Below are 26,001 nucleotides of genomic sequence, written 5' to 3' on the forward strand. Positions count from 1 at the left end.
AGGTTTATAGGCCCTGGAGTAGAAGAGTTCAGTCATAGGACATAGATAACAGCTAATTTGACTAAGTACAACTGAAAGCCCTTCCAGGGAAAAAACACACATCATTTATACCTCTATCAGCAATTAGTAGAAAATCCTGTTTCCTCCATATCCTTACTGCCCTTTGAGTTACCTTGAGTTTCTAATTTTTGGCAATATGATGGATATAAAGTAGTATCTAACTGTTGCTTGAGTTTGGATTTCTCTGTTTGCCAAGAAGGAACACTTACAGTTTTAGTACTAGAATCTGTAATATTTCAGGGGTCTTGGTGGGGGGAGGGTAAATCACAATTTTTTAGACATCAATAAAATTTATTAAGTCATTTATTGACCTTTACCTTCATATTTCATTGCTTTCTTCTGGGTTCAGTTCCCTTCTCTAGGAGTGATTTCAAAGAAGGTCTTTATGTGGCAGTACTTCTGAGGCTTTGAATAAATACTTACTTTACTCTAGCGTTTAAATGACAGTGTAACTAGAGATAAAATTCTGGTTTCAAAGTTCTTTTCCTCCAACACTTTGGAGTGTCTTTCTGTGTACTGGCCATTAAGAAGTTCTTTTGTCTACAATCTAACTATATTGCCAGGAGTTTTTCTCTCCCCTCATACTGTGTTATATTTGTGAAATACCAAATCAAATATGTCACATTTTAAAAAATGGCTCGGCACATACTCCACTGAACTCAAGAGTTGGAGCATTACCAATCCTGTTTAATAATTTACTTCTGTGCTCTTTCCCTAGCTCAACCCCCTTCCGATCCCCAGGGGGAACCACTTTTCTGAACGTCCCTCACTGTAAAAATAATTTTGTCATTAGTGCGTACTTCCCTAAAACAATACAATGTTGAATTTTGCTAAGTTTTTTTTTTCCCAGTTTTTTATAAACGAGCTCATCCTGTGCACAGCCTTCCGCAACTTGTTTTTTTTTTTTTTTTTCACTCAATTTTAAAGTTTTATATTTTCTGGCATTCAGCTATACTCGATTCTGTGTCCTTTAAAACTCCATTTTAAAAATTATTTACGTATTTATGTCTTAAGATTTTAATTATTTATTAGAGAGAGAGAGAGAGAGAGAGCAGGGGAGGAACAGAGGGAGAGAGACAAGCAGACTCCATGTTGAGCATGGGGTCCCAGTTGGGGCTGATCCCAGATCCCAGGGATTATGACCCAAGCTGAAATCAAGAATCAGATGCTCAACTGACTGAGCCACTCAGGTGCCCCTAAAATTCCATTTTAAAAACATAGTGCAATCTATTCATGATTCAGATGATAGACATTTAGGTTATGTCCAGTTTTTCCCAGGAAGAAGAATTCTGCAATGAATATTTAATACATGGCTCTTGGCACACATATGCATTGTTTGGAGTGGAAATGCTGGGCCATACGGTTTTCACATTTTACATTTTATTTGATAATGACAAATTGTTTTTCCAAGGTGTTGGCACCAATTTACTCTCTCACCAGTAAAATATGAGAGTTTTGGTTAATCTACATCTTTAGTAACACTCTGAATTACCAGACTTCCTACTTTGGAATAGTCTAATAGATATTTGGTATCTTATGATCTTAATTTGCATTTCCCAGATCGCTAAGGAGGTTGATAGGTTCTTGTGTAGAATGCTGGTTTAAGACTTTGCCCATCTGTCCATTGGGTTGTCAATTTTATTCTTACTTGTATGTGATAGTTTTGAAAGAGTATGTTCTAGATACTAATCTTTTCTCAGTTATAGTAACATTGTCACAAATTATCTTCTCCCAGTTTTCAAGTTGTCTTTTTTACTCTCTCTGTGGTATCTTTTGAGAAGCAAACACTTTTAATTTAACATAGTCAAATTTAATAGTTTTTTTCTTTTATGGTTAGCACTTTATATCTGGTCTAAGGAAGTCTTCCTCATCCCTAGGCCTGAAGATACTCTCTTTTTTTTTTTTTTTAAAGATTTTATTTATTTATTTATTTGACAGAGAGAGATCACAGGTAGGTAGAGAGGTTGGCAGAGAGATAGAGAGAGAGAGAGAGAGAGAGAGAGAGAGAAGCAGGCTCCCCGCCAAGCAGAGAGCCCGATGCGGGGCTCGATCCCAGGACCCTGAGATCATGACCCGAGCCGAAGGCAGCGGCTTAACCCACTGAGCCACCCAGGTGCCCCCTTGAAGATACTCTCTTAAAGCTTGCTTTCTTTCATCTTTCTTTCTTTCTTTCTTTCTTTCTTCCTTTCTTTCTCTCCTTTTCTTTCCTTTCCTTCCCTTTCCCTTTCTTTCTTTCTCTCTCTTTCTTTCAAGTTTCACCTTTCACTTGCAAGGGTTTCATCATTGGAAATGGACTTGTGGGTAGAGTGAGGTATGGCTCCAATTTCTTTTTCCCCCAGGTGCATGACGAATTGTCTCAGTCCCACTCCCCAGGATCTGCGATGACACCTCTATCTTATACCAAGTTTTCAGATACATGTGGGTCTTTTTCTACGGTGTTGTACTTCTTTGATGAGTTTATCAATCGCTGCACAGATAACTACATTTTCTTAATTAATACAGTGGGGACAGGCCTCCTATCCTAAATTTCTCCTTAGGAGTATCTTGGCTATTCTTGGATATTTGTCTTTATAAAAATTATTGCATCAGACTGCAAGTTCCTCAAAAATTCCTTTTGAATTTTTATTGGAATTTAATGGGAGATGAAAATAAATCTCAAGTAGATAAAAATACATCTTGCCATTTGCAACAAACGCCAACCTTCCCGTTTGGGTAGGTGGTGGTTGTTTTTACCATACAACAAAACTTTTATTAACATTTTGAACAGCTGTTGAGAAAACCAGCAATTCAGTTATTACTGAAGTTAGTAATTTCTAAACTTAAATTGGGGGCAAAGGGCTAGAGTGCAGCACGAGGCCATCATTGGGCACTAGAGGGTATAATGCTTAAGTGAAGAGTCAGAGAAATACAGACACCATATGATTTCACTTATATATGGGATATAAGAAACATAACAAATGAAAAACAGACTCTCTCTTCTTAAAAGATTTTATTTATCTATTTGTTTGAGCGGGCAAGAGAGAGAGAGAGAGATCGCGTGTGCATGCACGTGCACAAGTGGGAGAGGGGTAGAGGGAGAGAGAATCTCAAGCAGTCTCCCTGCTGAGCCCAGAGCCAAAGCAGGGCTCCATCCCAGGACCCCAAGATCATGAACCAAGCCAAAATCAAGAGTCAGATGTTTAATTGACTGCGCCATCCAGGTCCCCCTGAAAAACAGACTCTCAACTATAGAGAGCACACTGGCAATTACCAGAGGGGAGGCAGGTGGGGGGTGAGTGAAATAGTTGAAGGGGATCCAGAACACTTATCATGATGAGCACTGAGAAATGTACAGAATGGCTGAATGACTATATTGTACACCTAAAGCTTATATAACACGGTATGTTAACTCTACTGGAATTTAAAATAACTTCCATTTGGAGAAGATTGACATGTCCACAAGGGCACAATTCCATCCATGTACACTGTTACTGTCCTTTGTGCCATAATTAGCACATATATTACATCTACATATCTTAAAAAGACCCCAAATTACATTGTTATTATTTTTGCTCTAAAGTCAATTGACATTGGGTGCCTGGGTGGCTCACTGCGTTGAGTGTCCTACTCTTGATTGATTTTGGCTCAGGTCATGACCTTGGGGTCTTGAGATGAGCCCCACATGGGTCTCTGTGCTCAGTGGGAAGTCTGGTTGAGATTCTCTCTCTCCTTCTCCCTCTGTGCCCTCCCCCTGATCTCTCTCCCCCACCCTGCCTAGAATAAATAAGTAAATCTTTAAAAAAAAAAAAGTCAATTGACACGTAAAGATTTAGGAAAAGAACCAAAAGTTGGCTTTTTAAGTATTTATCACTTATTTACCATTCCCAGTATTCTTCCTTTTGTCCTATAGATCCAAATATCTAAATGCTATAATTTCCTTTCGGCCTACAGAACTCTCTTCAGAGTTCCTTGTGGTGAGGGTCTGCAGGTGACAAGTCACAATTCATATATTCACGCACTACAACTCGCCTACTCGCCTAAGGATCTTTTTCTCGTGCTCACAGCCTACTGAGCGACAGTCCCTCAGTAATTCCACGGGGCCACAAAAGGAAAGTATGTGAACCAAATTTTATGTTTGCTGACTGGTTCCCATCTGGTCTCTAGCCAGCTAGACAATGTCTCTCGTTTTACAAGACAAGGTCATAAGGACCCTGCCCAGCTAGGGAATTTGGGTGTGGAAGATAGACAAAAAAGATCATTCAGAATAACAAAAGTTGTTGCTTATTTTTAAATGAAGTCAAGAATGATTTGAATCAGGAACGACTTAAGGCTACTGTTGCCAGAATGGTCCTGGGCCCCAGTTAAAGAAAACTCACCCAAGCCCCTCCGGCTGTCCCTTTCTTTCACCTGTGTTTGGGCATAGACTGGAAGGCATTTGCTGACCAGAATAAGGAAGTCTTTTTTTTTTTTTTAAGATTTTATTTATTTGACAGAGAGAGAGAGATCACAAGTAGGCAGAGAGGCAGAGGCAGACAGAGGGAGAGGAAGGGAAGCAGGCTCCCTGCTGAGCAGAGATCCTGATGTGGGGCTCAATCCCAGGAGCCTGAGATCGTGACCGGAGCCGAAGGCAGAGGCTTTAGCGTACTGAGCCACCCAGGCGCCCCAGAATATGGAAGTCTTATTTGCTCTTTCACCAATAGGATAAGATCTGTCTACATTCCTCCTCTGGCTGTTTGCTTAACACCTACATAAATGTCAAGCCATTTATAATGTTGTGGTCTTAACCCTCAGCAGATAGACCAAAGCCTGAAAGGGAGTTCTGTTGTAGCTGGCTGTATAATTTTAGGAAACTAACTTCTCTTTCCTGGGGCTCATTTTGCTCATTTAAAAAATTGGGATAACAATGATGTATGAATTTTCAAGAATTGCTGTAACAGACTGTCACTGACTCGGTGATTCAAACTACAGAAATTTATTTCCCCACCATTTGGGAGGCTAGAAGTACAAGACCAAGGTGTGAGCAAGGTGGGTTTACTCCGAAGCTTCTCTCCTTGACTTGCACATGGCCACAGAAGGCCACATCAAGATGTAGGGAGGAGATGGAAACCACCCTTCGGGCGCCTGGGTGGCTCAGTTGTTAAGCACCTTCGGCTCAAGCATCCTGAGCTCGAGCCCTGCATCCGGCTCTCTGCTCAGCGGAAGCCTGCTTCTCCCTCTCCTATTGCCCCTGCTTGTGTTACCTCTCTCACTGTGTCTCTCTGTCAAATAAATAAATAAAATCTTAAAAAAAAAGAAAGAAAGAAAGAAAGAAAGAAAGAAAGAAAGAAACCACCCTTAAAAGGATTTTACGCCACCCTGGAAGGCGCCCTCAACCCTTTCCCATAAGGTAGATAGGGGACAAAAACCTGATTGGATGGCAGGAAGGACTAATCAAATTAAAACAGCCTGTCAACAAGCCCATAAAAACCCCTACACTTACAAACTTCAGTGCCAAATCTCCCAGGTACCCTCCTACCCCCACAGCTTTGTACCATTACTTTGCTAACGTTCATGAAACCTTGCTTTGCTGCCCACCAGGCTGTTTGGTCTCCCTCTTCATTCTTTCTTCCAGTGGCATTACCAAGAACTGCAGGCACCAACAGAGAAAAAGGTCCTATAACATGTTTGTGAAGACTGAATTATCTAACGTGTTTAAAGCACTAATATAAAGGTTGGCGTAATATATTTTCTGATACGGTAAATGCTAGTATTATGAGGTCCTCCATAAAAAGATACGGTCACTTAAGTACAAGGGAATGTAGATAGGAATAGAAAAAGATAATTCTGCCAATTACGGTCCCTCGTTCCCCCTCTGATGGGTATCTCCATTGTTCTTCCAGCTCTTCTAAAAATAAGCCAACACAGTGCCTGAATGTAACATCTGCGGGGGACCTTTCTACAGGATGAAGAGCAAAACAGGCAAGTACATTTTTCTGTTGTTCTATTTGCCTGTGGCTATTATCTTTCTGACCATATTATAAGCTCCCTGAGGACTGTCTTAAACATCCCTGTATCCCTTACTCTCTCCAGGAACCCCCGTAGTGAGCACAGAGTCAGGGCTCAGTAAAAAAACCACCAAACCACTGTACAGTGTCTTTGTCATTGTTTACTTTTTTCTGAAAGGATTGATCGCCATCTAGTGAATCTTGCTATAAGACTGGAAAGGGGAGCGTCTGGAAATCCCAGATTGCGGCTCCCCTGTCTTACATATTTGATATTTGTATATGCAAAAACAGCTAGAAATCTTTGAGTTCGACGGCTCTTTCTTTAGTGATCAATTCAACTAAGCTTTTATTTTCCTTTATTGCCAAGAGATTGCTGGCCTTCCTATTGTTGACCTCATAGTGAATCTGATTCTTATAGAGTGGAAAAGAAGTAAATAAAAGTGTATTGCAAATATTAGCAACCGTAAAATAAAAATGTGCGGTATGGTGAATGCAGGAACACAGCAGTGCCAAGAAGCTGGTATCCCTGTACTAGAATACCAGACTTAATTTACTAAAAATTTGACTATTAAATTTTTTAAAGATTTTGTTTATTTATTTGACACAGAGAGAGAGAGATCACAAGTAGGCAGAGAGGTGGGTAGAGAGAGGGGGGAAGCAGCTCCCCACCGAGCAGAGAGCCCAATGCAGGGCTTGATCCCAGGACCCTGAGATCGTGACCTGAGCCGAAGGCAGAGGCTTAACCCACCGAGCCATAGGCTCCCTTATTAAATTTCTTTAAAGATATTATTTATTTATTTGAGAGGGAGAGAGCAAAAAAGAGAGAGAGAGAGCATGATAAAAGTTTATTCTTGTATCCAAAAGTTTATTCTATGATGGAAATTTTCAGCTTTGGCAGAATATTGTTTTTTAACACTCAGCTGCTGTGCCCTTGGCCAAAGTGTGTGTGTGTTGCACATATACTTGGAACTTATCATTTGCCAAACTCTGGTTTGGGTGCTCATGATAAAGAGAGGAGACACAGTTCCGCCTTCAAAAAGTTGTGTGCGTTGGGGTGGGGGAAGGGGCACAGGAGAGGAGATGAGCATGTACATAATTAGAATATAGTGGAAATATGCTAATAAATAGAATTCAAGGAGCCTGTTTGCAAAGATCTGGGCCTAGGGGTTTGGGGGGCTCAGCAGTCCCCTAAAAGATTCTCAGATGGTAAGTATTAAGTCCCACTAACCAGAAATGCTTCCTGGAAGAGGTAACAACACGTAAACTAAACCCTTGAGGAGAATCAGAGCTGGTTAGTTAAAAGGATTAAAAGTAGAGAGACTAGATGGGGAAGAGAAAGCAAAGGCTGGAAGGAAGGGAACAGAGGTTCTAGATCAAGTGGACAGAATATGTGGAAAGGTTCTGAGGAGAGAGAAAAAACACGGTCTTTTCTAAATCTGAAAGCATACAAACTCTTACACTTACATCTTTTGTTTTCTTGTTAATTTTATTTATTTATTTTAAGGAATCTCTGCACCCAAATATGGGCCAGATATCACGAGTCACATGCTCTTCTGACTGAGCCAGCCAGGTGCCCTTATATTTTCAACTTTCAAATACTTATGCTGGTAACCAGCCTCCAAGGTGACCCCCAAAGGTTCTCACCTAGTAGTATTCACACCCTCGTGCAGTCCCCTCTAACACTGAATACAGGTAACCTGTGTAACTAATAGGATAGTGTGGAGACTATGGTGTATGACTTCTTAAGGTAGGTCTTAAAAGAACCATGGCTTCTGTCTTGCTCTCTTTTGGATCATTCGCTCTGGGGGAAGCCACCTGCCATGCCATGAAGGTACCCAAGCAGCTTACGAAGGGGCCAATGTGGCAAGAACCTGAGGCCTTATGCCAACAGCCATGTGAGTGGACCTTCTTGGAAGGTCCTTCCAGGCCCAGGTGACTATAATCTAGGCCAATATCTTGAATACATTCTTTTGAAAGACCTTGAACCAGAACTATCCAAAGAAGCCATTCCAGGTTGCTGAGGCACAGAAAGAGTGGGTGATGACTCATGTTTATTGTTTCAAGTTGCGAAATTTGGGGGGTTATTCAGCAACAGATAACAAACACGCACACCGATGTGCTCAAAGACACCTTCCAGAGCAAAATGCAGCAGCTTTTGTCCATCAGGCATTTTCATTTCAGTTATGGGATTATTTTAGTCCGTAGCTTGCTCAGTAAATTTGTGCTGGGTTTTTGAGATATTTTACGAAGATTGTTATTCTGTTTTATCTAGGAAACACAAAAGCAGAGCTGAAGGAAAGAAGCAAAAGACAGAGATGGACATGGGGATGAGAACAAAAGCTGTAAGGGGTGAGAGAGTTACAAAAAGTGCACTTGCCTAAGGGATAGTTGTGTTAAGTCACCGTGACTCTAAAGGACAGAGGATAGTGGCAGCAGGTGGAACACGTCCACCATCAACGGTAATCAACAAGCAATGAGGAAAAGCAGTTGATGACTTGGAGAGATCTTGGAATCTGTGCCTGAAGGATCAACAACAAGGTTGGCTGCCCGTTAGCTTTTTGAGCCTCAGGACTTACTTGAGGACTTAAAGACCAGACCTAGCAAAGAGCCACCAGTGGCTCACTGGGGATGGCTCCTTGGCTTTAAGACCCATTTTGATCTACACAGTGTCAAAATGAGCAGAAGCAAATACCTTCACTGCCAAGGATCCTCCCCTGCATGTATAGGGAGAAGGCTTATCTGCTCAGCAGATTTTTCAATGTGGATACTTCCTGATAGAATAAATGGCTATACTATTTCAAAGAACAGACTCACTCATTAGTAGAAATGCCTTTGGTGACTGATCCTTTTACTTATACACTCATTCAACAAATATTTATTGAGCTCCAAGAATGTGCCAGATACTGTTCTAGACACTAAGGCTTTAATGATGAATAAGAAATTCATGAAGTTTCATTGTTATTTTTAATGGGGGCAAAAACAATAAGCATGTAAGCAAACTAGATAACAATGTCAACTACGATCGAGTGCTGTGAAGAAAGAATAAAGCAAGGTAAGATAGAGTGAGTGGGGAGAGTGTCCTGCTGTTTGCAGAAGACTGGTCAGAAAAGGGCTTGTTTCAGGAAGTGATATTTGAGTCACCTCTCCGTAAGTTTAGGTTTACCAACATACAGACAAGAAACTGACTTTGAAACCTAACCTGTTCTTAACTAGACCACATCTGTACTTCAGTGTGGCTGTGGCTTAGAAGTGGAGGATGTGTGCACAGAGAGGATTGGTCCTTGTGAAGAGTCTGAAAGAGGGAGCAGTAAAAAATCATAAGGGATTTTTAAACCACAGTAACTAGCTTAGGCTTTATCCAGAGGACAATGGGGAGCCACAGAAAGGTTTTAAGTTGGGGATCAAAAGGATCAAGATTATTATCTTAGAAAATAACTCTTGAGGGGCACCTAGATGGCTCAGTCAGTTAAGCATCTGAGTTTGGCTCAGGGCATGATCTCAGGGTCCTGGGATGGAGCCCTGAGTGCGAGTTCGGCTCTGCCCTCCGTGGGGAGTCTGCTATCTCTTTCCCTCTGCCCCTCCCGCTGCTCGTGCTCATGCTCTCGCTCTCTCAAATAAATAAAACTTTTTAAAAAAGAGAATAACTCTCAATATAGGGTTGAGACATCAACCCTGAAGGAAGGGTAAATAGTTAATTGGTTGTTGCTGCAATGATCCAGATGGCAATCCAAATTAAATTAAAGAGACAATGGGGCTAGAAGGCAGGCAACAGAAATGAAAGGCAAGATCTGGTGATTGTAGAGTATGAAGAAGACAGAAGAATGATGACAGGGAGAAAGGTAGGCTCGTTTACGGAGAATGGGAAACATAGAGGGTTGAGGCAAGTGAAAGAAGATAAATTCAGTTTGGGACATGTTGAGTGTGAGGTGTCTACAGGACATCCCAAGTGATTGTAATAAGAAGTTGCACATAAAGTTCTGGGGCAGAGCTGTGTCTGTGATAAATAGGTTTGGGAGATGAACTGGTCATTGAAACCAAGAAAGGACAGATAGGTCATCTTTTTTGAGTGAAAAGTAAAAGGGGTCAATGACAGAACTGCAAGGAAAGCCAACATTTATGGGATTGGCAGCAAAAGGGTAGAGACCGCAAAGAAAAGATAAAAAACACAATGACTGATCAGAACCAGTGAGAAACATCAGTGAGATGTGGCGCACTGTGATTTCATAGTTCCATCTGGTCAACTCGCGTGTTCTGTGGAAGCCAGTCACTTCCCCATCTTTGACCCCCTGACAAAGCTGTTCATTCAATAAATTTCAATGAGCCTCTACTATGTGCCAGACACCGTTCTGCTAAAGACACATCAGTGAGCAAAAAAAGACAAATGCCCTGACTTGAAGGAGTTTACATTGTAGTGTGAGGTACATATAACAAACAAACATTAAAGGGGCACCTGGGTGGCTCAGTGGGTTAAGCCTCTGCCTTTGGCTAGGGTCACGATGTCAGAGTCCTGGGATTGAGCCCCGCATGGGGCTCTCTGCTCAGCAGAGAGCTTGCTTTCCCCCCTCCCTCTCTCTGCCTGCCTCTCTGCCTATTTGGGATCTCTGTCAAATAAATAAAATCTTAAAAAAAAAAAAAAAGAAACAAACATTAAAAATAGGTAAGTATTATAGGGTGGTTAATGGTATGAAAAAAAAAAGTAGTTAAGAGGCATCAGGAGTACAGAGAGGGTGTATAAGCATTTCCAGTGGAACAGGCAGAGTAGACCCCATTGACTTGGTGATACTTAAGCAAAACCTTGAAATTTGCTAGGTATGTATCTGGGAGTAGAGCATTCTAGGCAAAGGTCTTGAGGCAAGAGCAAGCTTAGGAAGTCCAAGCAGTGAGGAGTGCTTAGGGTGCCAAGGAGGAAATGAAAGAAGCAGCAGAGGAGCATCAGGTAGAATTTTAGCCTTTGTTGTGGGAAAAGAGAGGGATTTGGATTTTGAGCTTAGGAGTGACATGTCTAAGGTTTTCTAATAGGGTCAGTCTGCTGCGTTTAGAGTTTAGAACAGATACTGAGTGGCAAGGGCGGAAGCAGGGAGACCAGTTAGGAAGCCGGTGCAGAAATTGAGGCAAAAGATGAGGGCTGTGTGGGTTTCCGGGTAGTCTGGAAGTGGGATGGAAGGGAAAGAAAAGATGAGAAGGACATCAAGGCTTGTGTCCTAAACAAAGGAAAAGTAGCCATCAACTTAGGCAGTAGACTGGGAGGAGCAGATGGGTATTCTGGGGTGTGCGGGGAGGGAGGGAGAGAAGGGTAGGAATCAGTCCAGTCCCTGGACTGGTTAAATTTGTAATGTCAACCCAAGTGGGAATGTCCAGCAGGACGCTGCCTGTACGAGTTAAAGGTGGGGAGAGAAGACTGAGCTAGAGGTCCATGAAGCTGTCGGCATCGAACTGGTACTTAGAGCCGCGGGGATGAACAAATACACAGGATGGAGTGGGGTGCCTGAAGGGAAGGGAGGAGCGAGCGGGAGTGCCTGCGTGTGTGTGTGTGTGGGGGGGGTAACTTTATGAAATATGGCCAGAGGGACACCAATGTGGCGCCCTGCATGCGATTTGGAGGCCCTCTGGGCCAGAGCAGGGCGCCGAGGCGGCAGGGCGGCCCACCAGGCCCGCGCCCAGGCTCAAGGCCACCGTTCTCTCGCCCGCTTCCTGCCCCGCGGCCGAAGCCGAAACTCCTCTCCCCGGCATTTTCAGCCTCCTCCCCCAACGAATGAGCACTGTGAAGATGCGGGCCTGCCCAGGGAACGGCCACAGGGCGGACTTCATTCATACTATACAGCTCGGCTGCTTTAGAGTCGAGCTTAATAACTCGTAAAAGCAACACAACCACAACTTTTACGAGGACACGAGAGGCCGGCAGGCTCTCTTCCGCGCGCGAGCCGCCTCGCCCGCGTCACTCTGAGGTAACAGCCTTTCTCTTCAATCGCTCCATGGAACCCCCGGGGCGGGAGGCCTCCTCCACTACGGGTCGGAGGATGGGTCAAGTCACGCTGCGCGAACGAGGCTGATCCAGCGCCACAAAAGGATTCGCAGGGCGGGGCGACCCGACGACACTCTCTCTTGTTTTCATTGGCTGCGATCGCGAGACTCTCCTCCCGGACTGGCTACTTGGGAGCCTCGGAGACCGCAGGAGCCCGCCCCCTTGGGCGCGCGTGCGCACGCGTGGCGGGTGCTCACCTCACTGAGCAGGCGCGGCCTCGTGTCGGCTGAAGGGGCGGGTGGAGCGGCGCGCGTTGCGTCCCGGCGCTCGGCTTTCCCTGCCGGTCCCGCCCTCCGTCGCGGCGGCGCGGTGTATCTTGGGATAGGGAGCGATCTCCGAGCGAGGCAGCAAGATGGACGCGGGATTCTTCCGCGTAAGTAGAAGCGCGGGGATCTGGGGTGAGGTGAGGGGCTCATCGGTGAGGCCCAGCAGGGGGCCTAAACTCGGGACGGTGTGGTCAGCGAGGGGAGGCTTCGAATATCCTGATGATCTTTCGTGCCAGCGGACGCTCCCCCCTGCCCTGCGGCGGAGACCGGTGCGCCCCTGCGCAGTCTCCTCCTCCGGGATCGTCCCCCCTACGCGGCAGCGACGGTCGCCGGAAAATGGCGGCGGGAATGGGCCGGAGCGGTACCCCGCCGCCCGCCTGCCTGGTGGGGCCTTCAGGCCGAGCTGCGCGCGCCGCCGGGTCCTGGGGCCTAGTTGGGCCGCGAGGAGGAAGTCCCTGGGGGGAGGCCGAAGGGAAGCTCTGAGGTGACTGGCGGCGGGAGGATCCTGGAGAGTACGGTTTTGGGGGTACCGCCCCAGGAAAGCTTGTGAGGGAGGACAGGAAACGGCGTTCAGCGGCTTTTCTTGAGAGAGCAGCGCCGACTCCCCCCCTCCCCCGTTCTCCCTCCTGGTCCTAAGTCTTTGCGAAGGCGCGGGGTCAGAGTTCGCGGGAACTCCCGCCCAATTTAATATTCCTTTAGGGAGGGGAACTCGGATAATAGGTAGTTGGAATGTTTGAATCTGAGACTCTCTAAGGGCAACGGGTGCAACACAAAGTGTGCACGTGTATAGGGGCCGGGACAAGGGGGGGATCAACTCTCCTTACCGCAAACCGGTGTCTCCCCCGCCCCCACCCCCCGCCCCGCGCTTGTTTTACTCTTTTGAAGTGCACTGGAGGAAAGGGGCCTCTTACCTAGGTTCTCCCCGGGCTGCGCGCCCAGCACCTGCAGGCGTCGAAGTTGGTGCCCAGGGCCCAGAGTTTCTCAGGCTGGGACTGCTGGAACCTGTTTGTGCCATATTCCACTCCTGTAGGAAATGATTGCCTCGTAGAGATTTAGGTGGGTGGGAAGTGACACTAAGGACTAGAGTTTGCGAATGCTTTTTGATGCAGAGGGACCGCATAGAGAGACCAGTGGTTTTGGTAGAAATTTATACTTTATGTAACGTTGGTTGGCTCTTTCCACTCCCTGGAGCATATAATTCTCGGTTTGCGTGTTTTTCAAGGGAAAGTTGGAAGAGGGGGAAGACCAAGACTTTTTAAAGAACATAATTCTTGCCATTCTAAAGCCAATATTGAAATTCTTTAATTGAATTTAATTGTGCCAACTTATTTTTCACCCAAAGTGGCCAGATTATTCTAAGCACCTACTTAAAATAAGCAATGTTTGTTCCTATCCTTTGCAAATGATACTGTAGTTATTTCTGTAATGATAGTTTCAATTGAGAGTTTATCAGATTTTCATTCTGTTGATGAATTTGTTTTTTAATTTCCATCAAAATATTTTGTAGTGAGTACTCAATAGTCCCATGATCCAAATGTAGTATTTTGACACAAAGGCCTATTTTTTTATTTCTGTTGGCGGTTATTTCCAATGGAAAGGAGTTCCATAGGAAAAAAGGTGGTCAATAAATTTTTATAATAACATTTGCTTTTGGTGTTAGTAAAAACTTGGAAGCAAAGGGTGTGTCTTTTTATATACTACCTATAATTGCGTAGAGGAGTTGGCTGGATTTAAACTCCAAGTTAAAAGAATTTAGGGAGTTACCTTGTTAGTACAGCCAGCCAGATAGTAAACTGAATTTTTCAGTCCAGATAGAAATGATAGCTTTCATTTGCTGAATTTCTGCCATATGCGATTTACTTTACATACGTTATTTTTGAGATACGCAACCCTTGCAAAGTAGATTTTGGCAAGTAAGGAACCGTTCTCAAAGAGGTTAAGGAACTTCTTTTGAATTATATGGCTTAAGTAGTGGCAGAATTGGGGTTCTAATCCAGGTTCTTTACCTTCCAGTAATGATCCAGGTTCTTGATCATTTTCCAAGGGACATTGGCCAGTTTAGTGCAGTCAGTAGATTTCACATCATGTAGCCATTTATTTTTGTTATTTGGTCCAGTTGTAATGGCCAAATAAATGCAGACTAATTAGCGATCACTTAATGGTCTCAAATAGTATTTGTAAGCCCTTGTTTTTCCAAAGTTATTGCTGAAATTGAGTGAGTTCATTAAGGTAAACCTGTATTTTTCCTGCATTCCAAGTTCTTCAAGTTGTGAAAACAGTCCTAGGGTGATTTTCTTTTTCCTTTTCACCCTGTTTATACGTGTTGCCACAGTAATTCTGTAAGCATGCTACTTACTGGTTGTCACAAGAGGATGAAATTTAGTGGTCTTGTTTGGAAGTACATATTTAGTAAATATTCCAGTGTGTTCTTATTTATACAAAAAACCTTAAAAGTCTTTTAACTTAGAAAAAAGTTTAAAAAGATATACATCAAACTTTTTTGTGGGGGAGGTGCTAACTATGTTATAAACAGCTGTATTGGTTGATTTGTTACAGTGAGCTTGTATTTTAAAATACATCAAGTTTTTTAAACTTTTAGCTTCGTTGGGAAAAGAGTATACATTCTACTATGGTTGTTAGCTGTGGTGTTTTTATTTACTTGATCACTGTTTTCTTCTGTAAAGGTCATAGCCATCATTAGCTGCTAAAAAGTAAGCATTTAACTTTGAACTCTTAATTAAAATGTGTTTCTTTTTCAGGGAACAAGTGCAGAGCAGGATAATCGGTTCAGCAATAAACAGAAGAAGCTACTGAAGCAGCTGAAATTTGCAGAATGCCTAGAAAAAAAGGTATTCTGGATAAAACTGTTTTTGCACCTTTATGGCACAGTTGATTCAGATATTTTGGGACTGTTTTAATTAAACATTTTCCACTTTTTAGCAATAGTGCATGCAGATTAGCATAACCACACAAGAATGAGCCATTTTGTACCATGCTACATCAAAAAATTTCATAAGTTGAAAAGGAATTTGGTTGGACAGAATTCTTAAGTGAGCTTTCTTTTAGAATTATGAACCTTGTACTCAAGAATTTCTTGCATGTTTTATCAGGTGGACATGAGCAAAGTAAATTTGGAGGTTATAAAGCCTTGGATAACAAAACGAGTAACGGAAATCCTTGGGTTTGAAGATGATGTTGTGATTGAGTTTATATTCAACCAGCTGGAAGTGAAGGTAATAATATACAAATGGCTCTTCTGAATATGTGACATAATTTTGTGAATCTATGGAAAACGATTTTTCTATGGAGTACAAATATAGGAGGGTTATTTTACAATGTTTGTTGTGAAAAGAATTCACTTTGTAAACAACTATTAAGCCTGGAAGTTTAGTGAAGGTACATAGTTTTGAAAGCTACACAGGTGAAAAATCAAACTTATTGTTTGTAATTTTGCTGTTACATGTTAAGTTACTTTGACAGCAATTTTCTAATGATAATGTGATTTATGATTTAAAAGGCCTGAACCAAAATGGAAGTTATTCCTTGCGTCTGAAGTATAGCACCATCACCTTATTAGGTCACAGCAGAGTGAGTGTCCCAATGTCGCTCTGACCCAACTCCCTTGATGATGCAGTGTGTGTTTGGAGGTGAGTTGTGTAAAGTGGCCGAACATCAACAACAACAACAACAAAAAAAACACAGGAAAGAGCAATTGGGTAAATCTATACACTGCTCTTTAAAAATACTATTATGAGATGGACGTTTATGTGAAGCATGAGGGGCAATTCTGATTTGATTGGATATTGTTTTTAAAATAATCAAGTAACTGAAGTCTTTAGTTGTAGCTGCATGTCAGCTGGTCATCAATTAACATTTTAGGCAGATTTTTTTGTTTACATTATGCTTAAACTTCAGACTGAAATAAATTGGAAGCATTATTAGAGACAGTTAATATAGTTATTCCTTTCTTCTTCATTCATGAGATAATATGATGATAGAATTAATGTTTAGAAACAGTTTTATTATGAGATAGTTTGTTATTTTGCCACAACAACCCAAAGGATAGTAAGATGTACCATATGACCTTTTGGCAAATATACCAATGTGAATTTACCTCTACATTAATCCTTTTCCCAAAGAGTTCGCCCTTGTGTTTTGACAGAACAGTTGGCATTTCAACTGATAAGGTATTTCTATTTTTAAAATAATTTGGTAATTACATTTGTTTGAGTATTTTTAAAGATTAATTTTAAGAAAGCACTTCCTATAAAATGTATACATTTTATTTAGAAAACCAGGAACGTGGGAAACCGTTTTTAAAATATTAAAGATAGATTTTATTGGAGAAATGCTTTACTGATTTGTATTTTAGTGCTTTTTTAAAACCTAAGTATCTGGTAGTATTCCCCTTGTAGTGAGCATGAGATTAAAGTTTAGAACTTTTTTAAACAATCTTTTCTTTTTTTGTGGTTGTGTACTCATTATTGCTTGTTCGTCTTTTGCAATTTAGATAAATGATATAACATTAAACTCAAGGTGGTTGAGTTGCAGTAGGGAGTCGGAAGCAAGCCAAGGGAACATCTTTCTCTACAGGGGACTTGGCGATTCCAAACCCCCAAGGTTCCAAGAAGAAACTGAAGACACCTGGAATCTGTACTTGCTTTGTGCTATTGAGCTGTGCTTGTTATATGGACCTTGTTGCTTGAACAACAGATTTAGCATTTAAAAACCCAGTTATTTTTGAGAAAACTTGACCTCTTAGCCCTTTGTGGACAGTTGAGAATTTCAGGCATTGTTAAAATAGATTTTCCTTATGTAGAATTCAGGCTTTCAGCTTAGTCTTCAAAAGTTACAGAGTGCATGCATAACCTTGTTAGTTTTCATAACTGGATGGTAGATATTTTATAGAAAGCTGTTTCATAGTGTTAGAGAAGTGAACAGTTTATGTACTTTTTCAGTTTCTCATTGGGGGAAAATTCCCAGGCAAGCAAACATTTTCCTTGTTAGTAAATACAGGAATTTGTGGATGTTTATGATGGTTTTTAAAGTTAGTAAACATAAGACCCACTAACAGCCACATAGTCTAAAAATACTTAGGAAATCCACAGAGGATTAATAGGCTGCTCTGATGCTTTTGGTAGAGTGAGAGAGAGAATTTGGTAATTGTGCTAGAGATTATATTGCTGAAAAGCTGTTAGGGAGAAATATTTTTTTAAATAGTAAAGAATATATATGTATTTAAGCCCCTATGGTAGACTTAAAAAAATACTAATTTAATGAGTTTTAGGTTGGTTGGTTGGCTTGTTTTGAAGTAACCTGTTTCTCTTCCTGTCATGTCTTTTTGCAGAATCCAGACTCCAAAATGATGCAAATCAACCTGACTGGGTTTTTGAATGGAAAAAATGCTAGAGAATTTATGGGAGAACTGTGGCCCCTCCTCTTAAGTGCGCAAGAAAACATCGCTGGAATCCCTTCTGCTTTTCTAGAACTGAAGAAAGAAGAAATAAAACAGAGACAAGTAATAGCCTTTTTACTTTTCTGTAATGTTGAGAGAGACACTTTTAAATTTTATATGACTTAGAGCTAGGATCAGCATGTTGTTCTGCTTTGCTGTAATATATTCAAACATACACTTTGATTCTCCACTCCTTCCACCGAACCCCAGCCCAGACATTGAGTTGAAAATGTCATTTTCCAGGGTTCCTGGGAGGCTTAGTAGGTTGAGCATCCCAGCTCTTGGTTTTGGCTCAGGTCATGAGCTCATGGTCGTGGGATCCAGCCCAGTGGGGTTTCGTGTGCAGCAGGGTATCTACTTCTCTCTCTCACCATCTCCCTTTGCTCTTTCCTCTCCATGTGTATGAGCCTGCTTTCTCTCCCTGGAATAAGTAAAATCTTTCAGTAAAATGTCATTTTTCCAGAGCCCAGTAATTGGGCAAATACATTTTTCTTTAACATTTTGTCAGGAAGCAAGTAATGCACCTCTGGGTGCACAGTGGAGAGTGGCAGGAAGAGGGAATGACAGACAGAGGGAGAAGCAGACTCCCCAGTTAGCAAGTAGCCCTATGTGGGACTCCTTCTCAGGAGCCTGGGATCATGATGAGAGCTGAAGGTGGACGCTTAACTGACTGAGCCACATAGGCGCCTGATAAATTTTTTCTTAATATGTGCATACTTCTAGCTCAGAAGAAAATTTGAACTTTAATAACAATGTAAAAGGTAAGCACAGGTTCTTCACATGAGCAGTGTATATTAAATCACCAAAGAGTAAGATGAAAGTGAAAAAAAAATTTTTTTTAAAGATTTCATTTGTTTAAGAGTGAGAGAGAGAGCATGAGAGGGGAGAAGGTCAGAGGGAGAAAACAGACTCCCTGTGGAGCTGGGAACCTGATGTGGGACTTGATTCCGGGACCCCAGGATCACGGCCTGAGCCGAAGGCAGTGGCTTAACCAACTGAGCCACCCAGGTGCACCGAAAATGATTCTTTTTTTTTTTAAAGTAAACTTAAGAATAGTCTTGTTGAAAAGCAGAGGCCAATTAAGTGATTTATAGCATTGGTATTTATCAAGGGTGTAAAGTCTTCAGTTTGTTTGTTGATCTCAAATGTTCAGCTATGTTTACTTTGAAAACTTGATCATTGCAGATTGAACAAGAAAAGTTGGCTTCTATGAAAAAGCAAGATGAAGACAAGGATAAGAGGGATAAGGAAGAAAAAGAAAGCAGCAGAGAAAAAAGGGAGAGGTCTCGAAGCCCAAGAAGGTATGTTACAACACACATATACCTAATGTTATGCAAACATTAGGTATGTTAGTAAAGTTAGCATTCTGTGTCTAGAACGTTCCATAGTTAAAAAGGAAGCTAATAGCACTATTCAGAGAATTTCTTCCATTTTCTGCAATTTTCACGGTGGACTAAGGCTTGTGTGTGGGCTAAAATACTTGTTTTGTTTGAGTTTGATCCTTTGACGATAATTATCTCTAAAGTCCTGATGAATTATACAAGTCTTAATTCTTAAATCATAATCTAGACTTGCCTTCCATATTGGATTTGTTTAAATACGGCATTTAATTGTTTTAATCTATTCTACTTCTTTTCTTTCCTTTTTATTAGAAATCTGTGCCCATTAGCTATTCATAATATACTTGCCTAATTCCCTGTTCTGCTTTTCTTAGATGGTTGTATTGAACCCAAAACAGATCATTTATTTGTTTTCTTCTTCTTCCAATGAGGCTATGGTTAGGTTTCCATTTTTAAACCCACGACTCAGCTTCTACTGTATTTGTGGTGAAAGGTGAGAATTCTACTAGGCTTTTCATTGTTAGAGTTCTGGTAATTTTTTTGCATAAATCTTTTGAATTAGTAAAGGGAGGAGGAAATTTCTTTGTTCATTTTAATTTGTATATTTGATATTAAAACCTCCTTTTCAGGGAAGAAGTACTGTTTTTAGAGTTAAGCACATCACTCTGATAACTACTTGGCTATTGATGAACCAGATTTGCTGTTTGATATCAAGTTAGGGAAGCCATTGTAAAGGAAAGGGGACTTCTCCTTTTTCAAAAAGGCTCCATAGGTTTGACGTATTTCTCTTCTCTTCCAAAGAGCCCATTACTTTAATGGTACTATTCATTTTTCTGGAATTCCTAGACTACCTGACAGACTCTGTGGTGGGAGCTGTCTGCCTCTAAGCTGTTTGGGTTTGAGTTGTTATCATGGAATATCTCTTTACTTTCAAGCATCCTCTTCCTCTGAAAAGTAGGTCTTTGGTCTCCTCATCTCTGGGAATGATTAAGAATCTAAATCTAGAGTCCTAGGTCAATGCTTTCCTCTTACAACTGGAATACCAGAAAATGTTGTTACCCTTTGTTTGTTTGCCTTCCTGGTTTTCTTTTGGCCCTTCCCCTGTTAAGCTGACAGGATACCTTATTTTTATAAAGAATTTCTCAGGTGTAAAGAGCAGTGTTGTATTTAAAAAGATTAATTCACACTTTCCCCTTTGACCCTCTCCCAATCCACATGATACAAAACCTTAAAAACATTACTTTCATCCTAGACGCAAATCCAGATCTCCTTCCCCTAGAAGACGATCTTCCCCTGTCAGGAGAGAGAGAAAGCGCAGTCATTCTCGATCTCCCCGTCACAGAACCAAGAGCCGGAGTCCTTCCCCTGCTCCAGAAAAGAAGGAAAAAACTCCAGAGCTCCCAGAACCATCAGTGAAAGTAAAAGAACCTTCAGTACAAGAGGCCACTTCTACTAGGCAAGTACATGAAAATTCATTTATAAGTATCACAGTTTTAGGCTATTGCTCACTGACTGCCAATAGAATAGCTCTGAGTTACAAATACAGAATCACTTGATTATTTCCCTTTTATATTTTTTAAATCATAAAATCAGCTCTTTGAAAAGATTCTAGCTCTACAGGAAAGTTTTAGTAAAGGACCCTAAAGATGACCAGTGCTATTGGCTGGTTGTATTGTTTCTTGAGATTTTATATATTGTGAGTTGCTTTTTTTCCCCAATACTGTGGACAACTGTATACTCTTAAAAATGTATGTGGTTAGAATTGTTGGTTGCTCTTTAACTTTCACTGATGTGTATATATCTTTTTGGAGCTAAGGAGAAGTCTTCATGGATTTTGAAAACATTTTAAAGAGAAACATAACCTTATTACATCATTGTATTATGACTTGGGAGTCTGAACTGCAGAAGGGAAAAAAATCAGCTTTTTTTTTTCTACAGTGACATCCTGAAAGTTCCCAAACCTGAACCTGTACCAGAGCCTAAAGAACCTTCTCCAGAGAAAAATTCCAAAAAAGAAAAAGAGAAGGAGAAGACCCGACCAAGATCTCGGTCACGTTCCAAATCAAGATCCCGGACACGGTCTCGCTCTCCTTCTCATACTCGACCTAGGCGACGTCATAGATCCCGATCAAGGTGAGCTTCAGGATTGATACAGATCTTGGGTTTTACATGCTACTTTCTGGGTAGAATTAGATAAGTAATTTCAGAGCAAGAGAGAGCATTTAGTACAAATGTTATTCTTTGGACCTACAGAGAGAATTTGAGGACATTTTCTGTGCACCATAAAAATCTCTACATAAATGGAAAACTGTATGCCTTGAAGTCCATTTTAAAAATACAGCTGTTGAGAAAGCGGTCAAGGAATTCTTCCCTTGTTCTCGTTTATTCAGGCTCTAATTCTGTTTGTTATGGCAGATCATACTCACCTAGAAGGAGGCCAAGTCCGAGAAGGCGGCCATCTCCTCGAAGAAGAAGCCCACCAAGACGAATGCCACCTCCACCCAGGCATAGAAGGAGTAGATCTCCAGTGAGACGGTGAGGGCTTTCTTTTTTCTTGTTCTTTTTCCTTTCTTTCCTTTTCTTTTTTTCTTTTTAAATTTGGAAGTGTCAGTAAATGAAAGTGCACCGCATTTGCTTTAGGCTAGTAGTGTTTGAATTAATGTCCCCATGGAATAAAAAGCTCGTGAGTGATACTAGGTGATGCCTTCGAAAGAGCCTCTCATTTGAGGTTTAATTGCCACAAAAACATAATGCAGTGTTGGGGGAAAACAAATGACCATTTTACTGATACTTTGTGTTAACTTACCTTTTAGACTCCAAGATCTCCTAGGGATGAGGGAATTTGCCACCCTCACTCTTCCTTTGGTTTTTCGTTATCACTGGCTTTTGAAAAGCAGATGACCACAGAGCCATTAAGCTACTTTTAGCCAATATTAAAATAACCTTTTTGCAATTACGTTTTTGCTTTAAATGTTTTCTTTCTCATAAAAACGAGTGTTTACAAAATTTCAAACAAGTAACAACGGGAACGTTACCCATAATCCCATCTCGTGGATATAGCCAATTTTTAGCAGTTTGAGGTCTAGGTATTATTGAAGAGATTAGACATAGAAGTAACCCTGTCAGTACGAATGTTCTGTGTTTAAAGATCATTTTAAAATTGGCATGAGGAAAAATGTTTGTATCTGTCCCTTTTAGCAAATCTGCCTAAAGTGGAGGCCTGGTGCACTGGTAGCAGAGTTTTGAGCCTTCTTTACCTCCTTGGAAGGAGCTGTGATGATTGTGCTTCAGATTATACTTAGCGTGGAAGTTTTTGTATTTGGGTCTTTGAGATTTTTACAGGGGTATGAATCTCTTGGATATACAGAGGGGAAATAATGAGCTCCATGATTTTTTGTTTCTGCAGTCAGGTTTTTCAGAGTCCCGTATTTTTTCAAAAGATAACATTTGGGGAGGGCGTTGTTGTGATACAGTGAAACATTTTGATGACTACTGCTAAAAATGATATACTTGGTTTTTAACTATTGACAGACTAACGGCGTAAATGGTCAGTTGATTTAGGCATCACGCTTTTCTAAAATTGGTTATTTTATAGGAGAAAAGTAATGCTGGTGCTTTCTAATACAAGATTAGTGGAAACAGCTATTTCTTATATTGGAGTTTTGCAAACAGCATGTTTTAATTGTGCTTACTGAGCCATTTAGCAGTCAAAATATTTTGCAGATTGTGTAAGATTCCCTTTCAGCCAGTTTTTATCTCACACTTAAGGTAGGGTTTCCTTTTTTTCAGGTTCTCAGGAATTCTTCCGCCAAAGGTGAATTCTGCAGGTACACATAATTGCAACAGAACTTACCACAGATTTGCCGCAGAATTCGAGAGGCCCCTGCTTCTAAGTTTATGTAGCTAAATGAATTCCTAACCCTGCTGCACATGTTTTTTTAAAAAAATGCAACCTAAAGGTTGTTTGACATTGTGCTATTAAATGGAAAATACTTTGCCACCCAAATTTTGAATGCAAACTCCAAACAGTGGTGATTTTCCTAAGGAAGGAAGAGACTAGCACTCAATGTGACATAACTGGAAAGACAACTCAGATGGAAGCGCTTACCAGAATAAGTTACCCACATTTAGTCTCAGAACTAGCTGTTTCCTGTCCTAGGTTGTGGTTTTGTTTCCCATTTTTTTTTTTTAAACTTACTTATATGCTTAGCTACATAAACTCAAAAGTTGGATAAAAATAGCTGTATTTTTGTGTAAACTGTACATAACCTTTAAGGTCATTTTTGACAAATATGCAGTTAATGAATGTGAATACTTATTCCACAGAAGAAGGCGTTCATCAGCATCCTTGTCTGGAAGTAGCTCATCATCCTCCTCGTCTCGTTCCCGGTCACCGCCAAAGAAGCCTCCTAAGAGGACATCCAGCCCCCCTCGAAAAACTCGTAGGTTATCTCCTTCAGCGAGTCCTCCCAGGCGAAGGCATAGGCCATCACCTCCAGCAACTCCACCGCCAAAAACTCGTCATTCCCCAACACCCCAGCAGTCAAACCGTACAAGAAAAAGTCGTGTTTCTGTCTCTCCAGGGAGAACTTCAGGTAAAGGTAAAAATCAGAAGCACAAAAACAGTATGTTCATTTGTTCTTCGTTTGGCTACAAAGTGCCCAGTCAGTTGTTGCTGCCCCTTCTCCCTTCAGAGTGTGAAGTAGCTGGGTAATATTTGTGTATGTGATACTCTGTAAATTTGCTTATCACCTTTTCTTTCCTGCTTTAAGTTCTTGGGGTTTGTTGAAATAGCTTACGTGTAAATGTGTTTTGTTTTTAGCAGTTGCCCTCTGGCAGCAAGTAGGTGGAGAAATACATGACCTGCCCGTGGGCTGAGTTGGGGTGACTTATCAAAGTTTGTGTTGTCATGTTAAGGGATCATTTTATTACTATGAGACTAGTTAGCTTTTTTTTCCCTGGAGATTTTTTTGTTTGATATCTTACTTGAGAACTTCATATTCTGTTTTAATTCTTTCTTGGCCACATAGGGAAGAACAAGGTGTCCTCTTAAAAGCTGATTTGTTTTTTAGTTTAGGCTCTAGGCAGGGTTCTTCTGAGTGTTGTCCTTGGTTTATTCTGCAGATGGATTTCTGAGGAATTTATGATCTGTGATCCTGCCAGGCAAGTAGAATGTGTACTGGTCTGAGTGAGGGTTGTGGCATATTGGGAGCTATTCTTTTAGCATAAATACACAAGGAGAAAAGCAGTAGGATCTGTTTGCATTGGGCCTCTGGTGTTTAGGGCTGAGATGATAGCCTAAAGGGTGAGTAGTGGGGGAGGGGAAATCCTGAAAGTTGCTGTAGAAATTGGTTTTTGAGAAGCAGTCTGTAGGTTGAGCTGTACCAGGCTTGTTCTGATCACATCTAAATTTTCAGGTTAGAAAAAGAAAACGGGGATGGGCACAGTTCTGACTGTTTATTGAGATATAGAGAAGCCATCAGAGTGTTGGGGTACTGGCAGATAAGGCTAATCTGTAAAGAGTAATATGTAGATTATTTTCTGAATTTTAACAATTTAATGTAGTGACCGTATCATTAAATATAGCTGGATGGCGTTTGGGTCTTCCGGGTTCAGACTTACTTTAAGTATGAGAGGGGGCCTTACGGTCACTTACTTTCATAACCTCCTGTCCTTTTGTTCAAAATTAGGACAGCTTCAGTAGTTTCCAGCCACCATGTCCAAATCTGATGCCCACTTCCTAACCAATGTTTTCTATTTCTATGAGGTAGTTTGCATTTCTGATTTTTTTCCCCCTTTATCTGGAGCCAGAAAGCTCTCTAGTGACAAAATATTACAAAAGTTTCCACCTTTTATTTTATAAAAACACATCGTTAGGATTTTTCTATTTGCATTATAGCCAAAGAGTAATAAAATTATCTGAACAGGAGGACTGAATCTTTGTTAAAATAGATTGCTAAGAATTAAGTTTTTTCAGAGTATACCCAGGCACCAACCTCTTGGGTTCTGATATATTGTCAAGGGGAGTGGGCCACTGCTTTCAAAAAAAAAAAAGTCACAGTGGATATGCGCTTAGGAGAGAAATAAGTCAGGGTAGAAGACAAAGACTTAGTTATATACCTATGGATTCTGGGATAGGTCTTCCATGTCCAAACAAAACACAGCCAAAGAGGTACACTGTGGGCAATATACAGAGACTGCCTTGTGTCTGCTGAAGCTGAATTTGGCTTTAACTACTTGGAAATTATAACATAGTAAAATGATCCCAGTCCTGTGTGATGAAATTTCAGAAGTAGAACAGACTTTAGAGACTGTCATCAAGAAACCGGTTCTCAGGTTAAGTGATTTGGTCAAGGTCAACCAGCCAAGACTAAAATTTGGGTTCTCATTTTCCAGTAGAATAGTATATGCAGACCTTGCCCAACTTTCCTACCCCAGAATGTTGTTGTGAGGGCTAGAGGTGGGAGATGGAGGGCAAGTTCTTTAGTTTCTGTACCTGGTGATGTGATTTCAGAAATTCCTTTTTAGGATACTCCATGACTAATAAGATCAGTAACGCCATTGAAGTATAATAGGTTTTACTTGTATATTTCATGTAGTAGTTATCAGTCAGGACTTTTAATATTGAGCAAATGGAGTAGGAGGGATACAGGGAAAGTATTTGGGGGAATTTAGAGGTAAATAATTTGGAGTATACTGTACATTCTCATCTGAAAGGATCTTCAGGAAGCATCTTACAGTCAGTGGCATGTTAAATCGGCATTATCTTAGTACACAAAGTAGTGCTTTGAAATCAGTAGGATATTTAATGAAGTATGTTTATAGAGGATCTATGCCTATTAAAGTTTTAGGATAGATCAGTTTAATCCTATAAATTACTTTCTGTAGATGATGA

At 41.1% G+C, this 26,001-nt stretch overlaps 1 protein-coding gene across 16 annotated transcripts in view; it reads left to right on the top strand.

Annotated features, from left to right (window-relative positions):
• Positions 1-12,276: 12,276 nt before the first annotated feature.
• Positions 12,277-26,001, top strand: part of SRRM1 (serine and arginine repetitive matrix 1) — a 30,560-nt gene continuing 16,835 nt past the window's right edge. For 4 of the 16 annotated variants that reach the window (XM_059376668.1, XM_059376674.1, XM_059376670.1 and 1 more), the window contains exons 1-9: positions 12,279-12,418; positions 15,071-15,160; positions 15,422-15,544; positions 17,659-17,829; positions 18,952-19,067; positions 20,359-20,562; positions 21,045-21,239; positions 21,522-21,641; positions 23,433-23,707. In XM_059376668.1, coding sequence (XP_059232651.1) covers positions 12,398-12,418; positions 15,071-15,160; positions 15,422-15,544; positions 17,659-17,829; positions 18,952-19,067; positions 20,359-20,562; positions 21,045-21,239; positions 21,522-21,641; positions 23,433-23,707 — 1,315 coding nt within the window. In that variant the 5' untranslated portion in view covers positions 12,279-12,397. Of the gene's footprint in view, positions 12,419-12,650; positions 12,796-15,070; positions 15,161-15,421; positions 15,545-15,828; positions 15,959-17,658; positions 17,830-18,951; positions 19,068-20,358; positions 20,563-21,044; positions 21,240-21,521; positions 21,642-23,432; positions 23,708-26,001 lie in introns of those variants that run through there. The other 12 variants (XM_059376671.1, XM_059376672.1, XM_059376678.1 and 9 more) reach the window with 9 other exon arrangements.

Source organism: Mustela nigripes, chromosome 14, assembly GCF_022355385.1.
Source record: "Mustela nigripes isolate SB6536 chromosome 14, MUSNIG.SB6536, whole genome shotgun sequence".
NCBI lineage: Eukaryota > Metazoa > Chordata > Mammalia > Carnivora > Mustelidae > Mustela > Mustela nigripes.